At 41.3% G+C, this 12049-nt stretch overlaps 1 protein-coding gene across 1 annotated transcript in view; it reads right to left on the minus strand.

Moving 5' to 3' along the window:
• Positions 1–12049, minus strand: part of kazna (kazrin, periplakin interacting protein a) — a 103418-nt gene that overhangs the window by 61687 nt on the left and 29682 nt on the right. Inside the window, exon 2 of the mRNA XM_062999036.1 lies at positions 4416–4490. Coding sequence (XP_062855106.1) covers positions 4416–4490 — 75 coding nt within the window. The remainder of the gene's footprint in view (positions 1–4415; positions 4491–12049) is intronic.

The following is a 12049-nucleotide window of genomic DNA, read 5'->3' on the forward strand; positions in this document are numbered from 1 at the left end:
CACTGTTGGACTGGCAAGTCACTTTGGATAAAAGCACCTGCCAAATGCAGCAAATGTAAATAGGTAAAAAAATAAAGAAAGAAACTCCAAGCATTAGCAAGACCATGCTGCTGCTGCTGCTGTTTACTTAAAGTGTAGCCTAAAGAAGACCCGCATGTATCCAGTGAACCATGTAAACTCAATCAATTTCAATCCTTCTTCAACCCAATTTCAAGCCCTAAAGACTCTGTTGTGTGTAAACATGAGAAGTCATTATGATTGTACCTGTGTCACATCGTCTCCACCAGCTCAGTTAAGTGTTAGTGCAGATATACTAGGTTTAAATATAAACATTAACTTCTTTCTTCCTGCCCACTGCCTCGATTTGCAAGTAAACGGGTTCAAAGATCGTAACGGTTCCCATCCCAGTAAATTCAAGAAGCTTTTAACCTCACTCACCCCACACACCATTCATTGAGCTCCTTAAGCTCGGCTCATTTGTAACTGATACCACAGAATGTTTGTAAGCTCTCTCAGGAAGAACGTCCGACCGGCAGCTACTCGCCGACCTTCCCCTCCTCTCTGCCCGACTTCATTTCACGCTGTCTGCCCGCCAATTTTCCAGCAACGGCTACCGACACATCATTCTGAGCAGTTACGACAGCGAAGTGTCATCGGATCCGCAACCTCCAACAGAGACCAATCGTTCAACTCTCACTCTGTCGTTCTCTCTCTGTTCACTCAGTCAGTCTGTCTGTGTTGAGAGCAAGAGACTTGCACATTTCCTTTCCCTCCTCCTGTGCACTGGGTTTGATTTTAAAGCCATGTACCACACACACACGCACACACACAGATCAGAAGAAGAAAAGATTTCTGGGAAAGGTACAGAATTTCAAGCAGGTGGATGACTAGAGTTCTGTTTTAGCTCCTTCAGTTGTATTTTTCAGCGCTTTACTGATATTAAAATGTATCTATCAGACACATAGGTCACTCTAGCCAACTACTGATGGGATCCAGGGTTTGAATTCCCAGTGGGTGTGTGTCTACATGCAGACATGATTTGCAAATGTATGTAAACTTTTGACCATAACTGTATTTGCACTAGGCGCCCAAGTGGCGGAGCGGGATATTCCACTAGTGCACCAGCGCTGGGATTCTAAACTCCCCGGTTCGAATCTCAGCTCTGCTACCGGTTGGCAGTGCCTGCAGCAGACAAAATTGGATACTAATCTGCTGGTTGGAAAAAGACTGGACTAAAAAGTGGCTGGGGTCTTTGATGCTGTGTGATGACCCTGGTTAGTAGCCCGAGACGCCTGCACAGAAGTGGAGGAACGCAAGACTGGCCTCATGCACAAAACCACCCAAGTATGGGCGAATAAGAAGGGGTCAGTGGACTGTGCACACGGCAGAGGGAGTGTGTATCAGGCAAATACACCAATCAGGCATAACATTATGACCACCTCCTTGTTTCTACACTCACTGTCAATTTTATCAGCTCCACTTACCATATAGAAGCACTTTGTAGTTCTACAATTACTGACTGTAATCCATCATACTTTTTTAGCCTGCTTTCATCCTGTTCTTCAATGGTCAGGACCCCCACAGGACCACTACAGAGTATGTATTATTTGGGTGGTGGATCATTCTCAGCACAGCAGTTACCCTGACATGGTGTGTGTTGTGCTGGTATGAGTGGATAAGATACAGCAATGCTGATGGAGTTTTTAAACACCTCACTGTCACTGCCGGACTGAGAACAGTCCACTAACCCAAAATATCCAGCCAACTGTGACCACTGATGAAGGTCTAGACTCTGACTTTACATCTACAAGGTGGACCAACTAGGTAGGAGTGTCTAATAGAGTGAACAGTGAGTGGACACGATATTAAAAAACTCCAGCAGCACTGCTGTGTCTGATCCACTCATACCAGCACAACACACACGAACACACCACCACCATGTCAGTGTCACTGCAGTGCTGAGAATGATCCACCACCTAAATAATACCTGCTCTGTGGTGGTCCTGTGGAGGTCCTGACCATTGAAGAACAGGGTGAAAGCAGGTTAAAAAGGTATGTAGAGAAACAGATGGACTACAGTCAGTAATTGTTGAACTACAAAATGGAGCTGACAAGGAGGTGGTTTCATTGTTATGGCTGATCGGTGTATACCCTCCATGGATTGGCTGGGGTCCCCAGCAGCAAAAGACTCAACTGCCTACACTAAATTGGGAAAAAGGGGAGAAATTCATAAATAAATAGTAAAAATAAATAAATAAAAAAGCTGTATTTGTACCAGAAATAAAGCTTTGTTGATTCCACCAGTGCCTGAAAAATGGTTTTCAGTTAGATTTAAAAGCACCACGGCCGTACATCTTTTTCGCTAATACACATCGCTCCCTAATAGCGTTCCTCTCTGCTGCAGTCCCACAGCATGGACATACGGCAAAGTGGCACTTTTATCTGAAGAAACAGTTTTAGCTGCTTACACAGAAAGGCGGAGAGCCTTCAAGCGAGGTAATGAACGTTTCGCCTATAGCGGCCTATAGGAGACCTCATTGTGTAGCACAAATCACATTCCTCCTGCACACCAGCACCATGGAGAGCTCACAATTCGAACCCTAATTGCGATTATTGTGCTACTCCAGCTGTCACATTCAAGCAGCCACAATAAAAGCTTTCGGAGTATCTTAAAACATAGAATAAACACTCTCATTAAGCCTAGCAAATACATTCCTTGCTCAGCTGATCACACCCCTGTGAGTGTTAAATTATGTTCATATTTTTACAATTATTAAAATACCGGTGAATCTTAATCAGCCCTCGATACCACGTTCAGTCACATTGATCTGTATGTATGCAGGGCTGGTGCCAGCTGTAGGCCTGTGAATTCCCTCAGGCCTCGACATAATTAGCACCTCCTCGACGGGGAGAGTAAACGAGTATTAATTTTCTTAGGCAGCCTACACATAATAAACAAAAAAGTGGGAGAAGTTTCATATGATTAAATCCCACCTAATACATATTAGCAGTCGGGTTATAATTATCCACTGAGCTTCTACTAGTTCATTATTTTCACTTTTAGCTTTGAAACAAGGTGTATGTCCTACCTAGTCAACATATTCTACATGGGCAAGGATATGCTGACACCCACCCTTATTAATGATTGAGCTAAAGCGTTTCAGGCCACGCCCCTTGCTAAAACATGTTAAAAAACAATTATAATTAATAAATGATTATGTATTGTCGCTATTTCTCCCTTTTCTCCCAGTGTGTACTGCAGCCAGTTGGTCTTCCACTGCTGGAGACCCCGTTCACATCTGGGGAGGGTATATTCACCTGACACACGCTCCATCCAGTGCATGCGCAGTCCATCGACTCCTTCTTATTCACCCATACTTCAGTGGATTTGTGCATGAGGCCAGTCTCGCACACGGAGAGTCACGCGCTGATCTCCACGTTCCTTCACTTCTGACCTCAGGTTACTAACCACGGTCCTTAGCGTCAAAGACACAGTCCCCTTGTTTTAGTCTGGTATCTTACCACAGAGCATACTAGTAGCCAATATTGTCTGCTGCCTCTAGGGGGCGCCCAGCCGACCAGTAGCAAATCCTACAATCTAATGCAAAGGGTTCAAAATTCCATTGCTGGTGTGTTGTTAAAATATCCCTCTGTGCCACCTGAGCGCCTATGATATGCATTTTTAATTATTCTTTTAAAGTTGGGGTGTCCACATACTTTTGGCTCTACATTGTACTTATAAATACACAGTCAAAATGCATTGTATGGGGTGCCCAGGTGGCACAGTAACTAAATACAAGTGAAGCAACTGAGGGTTAAGGGCCTTGCTCATGGGCCCAACAGTGGCAACCTGGCCGTGGTGGGGCTTGAACCAACAACCTTATGATAACAAGTCTAGTATATTAACCACTGAGCTACCACTGCCCTTATAGCGACCACTGCCCTTAGCACACCAGTGCTAAGATCTGAGCTCCCGGGTTCCAATCTTGGCTCTGCTACTAGGGTGCCCCCAGCAAGCCAAATTGGCTAAAGCCTGCAGCAGACAAAACTGGCCTCTAGTCTGCAGGGTGGGAAAAGACCACACTAAAAGGTGGAGTTATCAATGCTGTGTAGGAACCTTTGTTGCCCAGGGCACCTGTACAGAAAGTGGAGGAGCACAGAGATCAATGTGGGCGTGGCTCTCCGTGCACAAAGCCAACCTCACTTGCAAATCCACCGAAATATGGATGAATGATGCACATTGGAGGGAGTTTGTGTCAGGCGAATATACACCCTCTTTGGATGCCATCAGGGTCCCTAGATTGGCTATGCTAAATTGGGAGAATGAGGGGGAAAATGCGTATTATATGTACATTTGAAGTGAATATGTGAACTGTAACTATGATAAATAACCAAAGCAAAAATACTGTAGTTACCCTTATCCAGTGTTGTATCGTGGGTGTTGAGGTCTGATAAGCTGCTGACCTCAGTCCCTCTCTGCCTGATGGATTCTGAGAGAGAGAAAAAAAAAAAAATGCTGGTCAGACACACCATCAACGCATCATAACACACAGTAAAAACAGTCATTAGTGCAGAGCAGGATGAAATCAGTGCAGCTGTGGAGAGAAATGACAGCATCATTTATTTATCAGATGCCACTTAAACTAATGAAACCTTAAGAGAATGCTTAGCAATAAAGTGAAGCAACATTGAGGTTGTGCATCAGATGTAGCCTAGTGGTTAAGGAACTGGACTATTAATCAAAAGGTCGCTGGTTCAAGCCCCATTACTACCAGGTTGGCACTGTTGGGCACTTGAGGAGCAAGACCCTTAACCCTCATTTGCTTAGACAATATACTGCCACAGTACTGTAAGTCGCTTTGGATAAAAGCATCTGCTAAATGCTGGAAATGTAAACATTCAGACCACAATGACCAGCTGTCCTGGCCTAGTCTATGACCCAGTTGTCTATGAGACAGTCCTAATGAAAACTATGCTTTACTATTTTAAAAATAAAATGTCATGCAAAGCTGCCATTCTAAAAACCCTTTATATTAAAGGCCAATGCTCAACAATGCATAACTTGGAGCACTAAACATGAATCCTGAGCCATAAATACATATAGAAAAAGCCAAGGATGCCTTTAATTTACAATGTGTGTAATGGTGTGGGTCGTGCTTCGTCACCAACCAATGAAGATAAGTACCCAATGCAGAAGGCTTCATTAAGGTAGGACAATACTGTGGCTCTGAGCCACAAACAAAAAAAAAGCAGAAAAAAAATCTCAATGCCGAGTATCTGTTGAATAGATAGACGAGTGCGGTAGACGAATAGGGGATACCCTACGTGCTCGTCCAAAAAAGAAAGAAAAATCTGTGATAAGCCCCCAGGGAAATGCACAACCACAAAGTAAAACTGAAAAGAATAGATTAAGTACAAGGAAAAGTAGAAAAATTGAGCAGCCACATAAACCAGATACCAGCTACTCAATCCACCAGCCAATGGCAACCCAGGCTCTCAGGAACTGCCACTTAAATGCCACTTAAATGCCTGATGCTATCTGTGCCCAGGATGAATTTTGCATGGCAGCCCTCTGCAAAAATGAAAGCTCTCCGGCTAAATTCCCAAATAACCGTTCAGAAAAATAGAGCTGAGCACAGTTCAGCCCAGCATACCGGCCTAACAGACTGTGCAAGTGACATTTGACACAGTCATCTGCGTCTCCATGCCCCCTGGCAGCCCAACTGGCATGGCAGGTGGGCATGATACTGCTATCTGTGCCCCCTGCCGCTCTTTTATTATATTTTGGAAAGCAATCTGCAGATAATTGTGAAGAATAATAATTGCTTGGCATGGCTAACACCCAACAATTAGGACAAATTCTTACAGGACCATGTGCACCCTATAGTGCAAACACATTCTGTATTACAGGATTATAATGCCCCCCATGAATACTGGGGGTTTAATGATCATAAATGTGGTTTATTATTGAATGTAGTATTATTATTATGAATGTACAGCAGTGTCAGTGCCTTTCCACTCACCAGACTAGAAAATCACAAAACCTTTACAGGATTTTCCGGAGAGCATACTGCAAAGCACATCCCACCTCATTTGGATTTCAGAATAAGAACATTTTTTGTCCTAAAGAATGATCTAACGTTGCACCTACTTAGTATTGTCTCTTTAAATTAATATATTTTGGTCATTTCTGTATATATGGCCCTGACTACACCAATGCAAAATATTTATGTTGCAGCTAGCAGTCTATGAACATTAACTGTCTAAAGCAAAAATAAATAAATAAAATAAATTACTGATACATTCATTCATTTTCTGTTTTATCCTATTGCAATTATTTAGCTTATCTTATTTTGAGAACAAAACATAGCAAAAGGACATTTCAACAAAACAACGACCCCAAACATCTAACCAAAATAAATCTACACACAATGGTTCCAGTGTACCTTCTAAATGCAGACCCGGATCATGTTTATCTGGAGTCCAGGATGAATTAAATCCCGCTCTCCTCCACTACAAGGCCTCATTTCTCTCATCCAAATGATGTAAAGTGGTTCTGCTCAGTCAGGTTCAGATAACCCTCACTGTTTTGTGACACATTACAGCACAGCAGCTCTAATGATCTATCTATACTGCATGGTGCAGCAAAATCTGATCTGCGCTACACCAGAGGGACCTTCAGACCTTGGAGAACTGAATAAACCATTTTGAAAGGAATATACCAAAACTGAAACACAATGCTGAAATTGCAACTTGAATTCTTTCTGCCTCATCAATTTTGCCAGCCCACTACAGCTGAGATCTGAGAATCTAGGGTTTGAATCTCAGTGGTGCTATCAGTTAGTCAGGGATCTGCATGGACATGATTGGCTAATGTTTGAGAGGGGATGGCCAAAACCGCCCTGCCATTGGGATGCACACTTGTCAGTGTGTTCTCAGGGCATAAAAACGGTGCCAAGTCCGGTATGCAGACCAGATCTGCTGTGGCGACCCCTATATGTGGGGGCAGCCTGAAGAAAAGACACTTCTTACAGCCAAAAGTATGTGACCATGAGCTTGACAGACATCCTAAGATCATATTTTAAAACCATGGGCATTAATATGGACACAATAATAAAGGTGTCCACATATTTTTGGAAATAAACATATTAGGTGTACATGATTTAAAGCCAAAAACAATAATAAAAAGGTAAATACTGTCTATTCACATTGTATTTAAAACTACTTCACTTTTGTATTCTAAATATTTGTTTAATACTACAAACCAACCTTGTATATACACTAATCAGCCATAACATTAAAACCAACTCCTTGTTTCTACACTCACTGTCTATTTTATACTTTGTAGTACTACAATTACTGACTGTAGTCCATCTGTTTCTCTACATACTTTTAGCCAGCTTTCACCCTGTTCCTCAATGGACAAGACCAGTGTTAATTTTGACAGCAAATTTTGATTTAGTTTTAGTCATAGTCTTTTGACTAAAATGCCATTTAGTTTTAGTCGTAATTTAGTCATCTGAATTGTTTTAGTCTAGTTTTAGTCGACTAATTATCATAAAACTTTAGTCGACTAAATCTACAGTCGATTCAGTCGACTAAAATACATATTTGTTGGTTTGTTTGTTTGTTTATTAGGATTTTAACGTCATGTTTTTTTTTACTCATTGGTTACATTCATGACAGGAACGGTAGTTACTCATTACACAAGTTTATTTGATTCACAAGGTTATATCGAACACAGTCATGGACAAATTTAGTATCTTCAATTCACCTCACTTGCACGTCTTTGGACTGTGGGAGGAAACCGGAGCACCCGGAGGAAACTCACGCAGACACGGGGAGAACATGCAAACTCCACACAGAAAGGACCCGGACCGCCCCACCTGGGGTTCGAACCCAGGACCTTCTTGCTGTGAGGCGACAGCGCAACCCACTTAGCCACCGTGCCACCCTAAAATAAATGTAAAGGGTGTAAAATGTAAATGCTTTTTCATCAGTTCCCTTAAATTATTTAAGTCATTATATACACTTACACAAAATGAAACATTTTTAACCCGTTATGGAATATTATTAATGTTTGAATGTGCAATACACACAAAACCAGATTTAACTTATTTCAAACAACATCTTTATTTACATGACCTTGCTTATTGAGCATAACAATAATAAAATATTAATGACCAGTAGGCCTGCTCTGCCTGAAAAATATATGCATTGTTCATAACAAATTGCATATTACATTCTTTATAAAACTGGGTACTGTAAAAGCAGCAGTGACATTATGTTGCCATTATACTGCCAGCAGTGCCAGATGTTTTAGATTTGTTGTTTTTACCCGAGATCGTCGCCCCACATGGTTTACACATCGTCTTGTTTTTCACGACAGCAAATGAGAAATGTGTCCAGATATCGGCTCTCCTCTTTCTCCCTGTTGACATTGTGGAGTTAACCTAGTTCCATGAGTAAAGAAAGTTCACAGGCTAGTCTGGTCTTCCCGGGTTTAGATCAAATGCGTGCGAGTGTGCTCTTACCGCAGTACCGCAAAAGATTAGTATTGATTGGATGGCTAATCGGCTTGTCCCGCCCGTCCACATACGCTAAAGTAGTTCTGATTGGATCTCTTTCTAACTTGTCCCTACCTTCCACAAAACTAAATCAGTTCTGATTGGATGTCGTCCCTGCCAAACATTTTCGTCTCGTTTTTATTCGTTGACGAAAGTGTCAATTCATTTCGTCATAGTTTTTATCCTTTTATGTAGTTTTTATTTAGTCATCGTCTCGTTTTCGTCATGAAAAAAAGGTTCGTTGACGAAAACTATGACGAAAATCATTCGTCAACAAAATTAACACTGCACAGGACCACTACAGAGCAGGTATTATTTGGGTGCTGGATCATTCTCAGAACTACAGTGACACTGACATGGTGGTGGTGTGTTAGTGTGTGTTGTGCTGGTATGAGTGGATAAGACACAGCAGCGCTGATGGACTTTTTTTAAACACCTCACTGTCACTACTGGACTGAGAATAGTCCACCAACCAAAAATATATCCAGTCAACAGCGCCCCTTGGGCAGCGTCCTGTGACCACTGATTAAGATCTCAAAGATGACCAACTCAAACAGCAGCAATAGATGAGCGATCGTCTCTGACTTTACATCTACAATAGAGTGGACAGTGAGTGGACACGGTATTGAAAAACTCCAGCAGCGCTGCTGTGTCTGATCCACTCATACCAGCACAACACACACTAACACACCACCACCATGTCAGTGTAACTGCAGGTCTGAGAATGATCCACCACCTAAATAATACCTGCTATGTGGTGGTCCTGACCATTGAAGAACAGCATGAAAGGGGGCTAACAAAGCATGTAGAGAAACAGATGGACTCCAGTCAGTAATTGTAAAACTACAAAGTGCTCCTATATGGTAAGTGGAGCTGATAAAATTCTTAGGAGATTCTTAAGGGTGAATGGGTTTAGCAAAAGGCATAAGTCTAACCAGTCTAACCCCAGATTAAGATACATCTGACTAATATGTTTTAGTTTGACATGATGCTGATTTGCTATTCTTCTGTCATAACATCTGCAATGACTCTTCTTCATGAGGCATATAAAAGTACAGCAGGTGTACTGAAAATTCCATTAAGTGCATAAAATCGAGCATGAGTGCTATAATAGAGACTGAAATATGTGGTTTATTTATATGAGGTGCATTCATTTAGAACTGTGATTATATTTTTTACCGTATCTACTTTAAAGATGTCTGGTTACAAGATCCGGTTATTAATACACACCTGCCAGTCAATCATGTGCAGATCCACACACATACACTCACACACATTACTTCCTCTAGCTGTAGGTGTCTATAAAAAGCTGTGAGAAATTTAATATACTTCCTGAAACAGATCCTGCCATTACTGTACCACTCTTCCACTCTCGGTGTTGTGCTCTCGCCTCAACCACTGTTAATGCACTACTGTGTCAAACATGCATTAAGAGTATCTTAAGTTAGTATGTCATCAATTAAAGAATATCACTAGGTCTGTTACAATTATTACATAATCACCTAATCATAGTTGATTAAAATGACTTAATTAATTGAAAGATTTTACAATCCAACATTTTTATAAATTGGTTCATTATGACTCTCTTTGCCATCTAATTTTGTTTATTATGATCAGTGCAAGGGTGTTCGGGTTGCACAGTGGTAAATTACATTAGCCCACTATAACTGGATCCAGGGTTTGAATACCTGCCGGGGGGCGGCACAGTGGCTCAGTGGGTAGCGCTGTCACCTCACAGCAAGCAGGTCCTGGGTTTGATCCCCAGGTAGGGCAGTCTGGGTCCTTTCTGTGTGGAGTTTGCATGTTCTCTTTGTGTCTGTGTGTGTTTCCTCCAGGAGCTCCGGTTTCCTCCCACAGTCCAAAGACATGCAAGTGAGGTGAATACAAAATTGTCCATGACTGTGTTTGATATTAAACTTGAACTGATGAACCTTGTGTAATGAGTAACTACATGTTCTGTCATGAATGTAACCAAAGTGTGTAAAAAATAAATAAATAAATAAATAAATAATGAATCCCTGCTAGTGCTATCAGCCAGTCAGACATCTACATACAGATATAATTGGCTACATTGGGATGTGATGGGGGGTTCAAATTAATCTCAAATAATCTTAGAAAGGGACTAAAAAGTATTGAATAAAGGGTGAATAAAAGATTTCTAATTTTAATTAACTGGTATTCTTAAAAATTCTTTGTCATTACAGCAATTAAGTAAAGACTGTTGAGTAAAAATGGCAATTATATCTAATTAAAATCAATCCACAACACAGTGAGGTGTACAGTGTAGGTAAGGCAGCAGCACATCACCTTGTGTGGGAGCCATACAGAAACAGGGTTCTGGAGACCAGAGTTTGAACCTTGCCTCCAGTCATGTTTTGGTACGTTCTGCCTTTATCAGTCTGTGCAGTCTGTGTTCCTCTATTATAGACTCATTATAGAACTTCATGTTGGTGACAATCTAAAGCTCCTTTTCTTTTTGGTTTCCATTACTTCTATAAATGATCCCGAATGAAACGTTGCATCAGCCTATTTGTGATCAGCTCAATCCCAGATGTTGTTGACATACAGCTTGTGTTGTGCACAGTAGAGTCTTAACCTGCATTTATGGATTTATGGGTCCATCTGTGAGCTGGTGTGGTGTGATGGTAAGAGCTGCAGTGAAGGTAACAGCCTGAGTTCAAATGGTTCGAATCCCGGGCTAAGTTCAAGGGGTTCGTATGTAAGTTCTGAGTTTCTCTCCTCAGTTAGCTCCCCGTTTTTACTGTTATTAATGAATGCTGCAGTTTCAAATAAACACCAGCTACTATTATGTGTGACTCGCTTTCCTTACAGGTGCATGTAACCCACATTAAAAAGGGAAATTAAAAAATAAATAAATAAAGTGTTAAGCATTTCTTATATAAATATACCATTATGACTTGTTAAAACATATGTACAGGTGTAGTTCATTAAAAGTTCACACATTTCATTGATTCAGAATCAACTGAAAATGACTGATAATAATTTAATGAATAAATAAGGAGTATGCCTTTTATGGGAATTCGGTGACGCTTCCCCTTTAAGAAATGGCTGCTACATTAGAGCCGGTGAATTCCCGGATTGAACGGAGGGAAAGTGCGGAAAAAAGTGGAGTAACACAGCTGAAAAGTAGTGTCTGTGATTATTATTTTCTATTTTCTCGTTAACGCAGCCAGTTTATTGTTACATGCTGATATTTGTCTGTTTCTTTGGGAAAGTTATAATAACAGTTTCTTAATCGGACAGCTCCGGTGAATAATAGGAGTTTTCTAAGTTGAAAGAGAGGCTTTTGTAATGTGTGAGTGGTGCGCATGCAAGCTGATGTAAACATGATGGCGAGCCAGACCCACGGACTTCATTCTTAAAGGCAAGAACTCGTTTTTCCCGCGTGCGCGGGAGGATTTCATCATCTACTGTTAAATTCCACCGGTTTGGATTATAAAGAGTTGCTACCAGAGCGGTAG

The sequence above is a fragment of the Trichomycterus rosablanca genome, chromosome 7 (assembly GCF_030014385.1).
Source record: "Trichomycterus rosablanca isolate fTriRos1 chromosome 7, fTriRos1.hap1, whole genome shotgun sequence".
Lineage (NCBI taxonomy): Eukaryota > Metazoa > Chordata > Actinopteri > Siluriformes > Trichomycteridae > Trichomycterus > Trichomycterus rosablanca.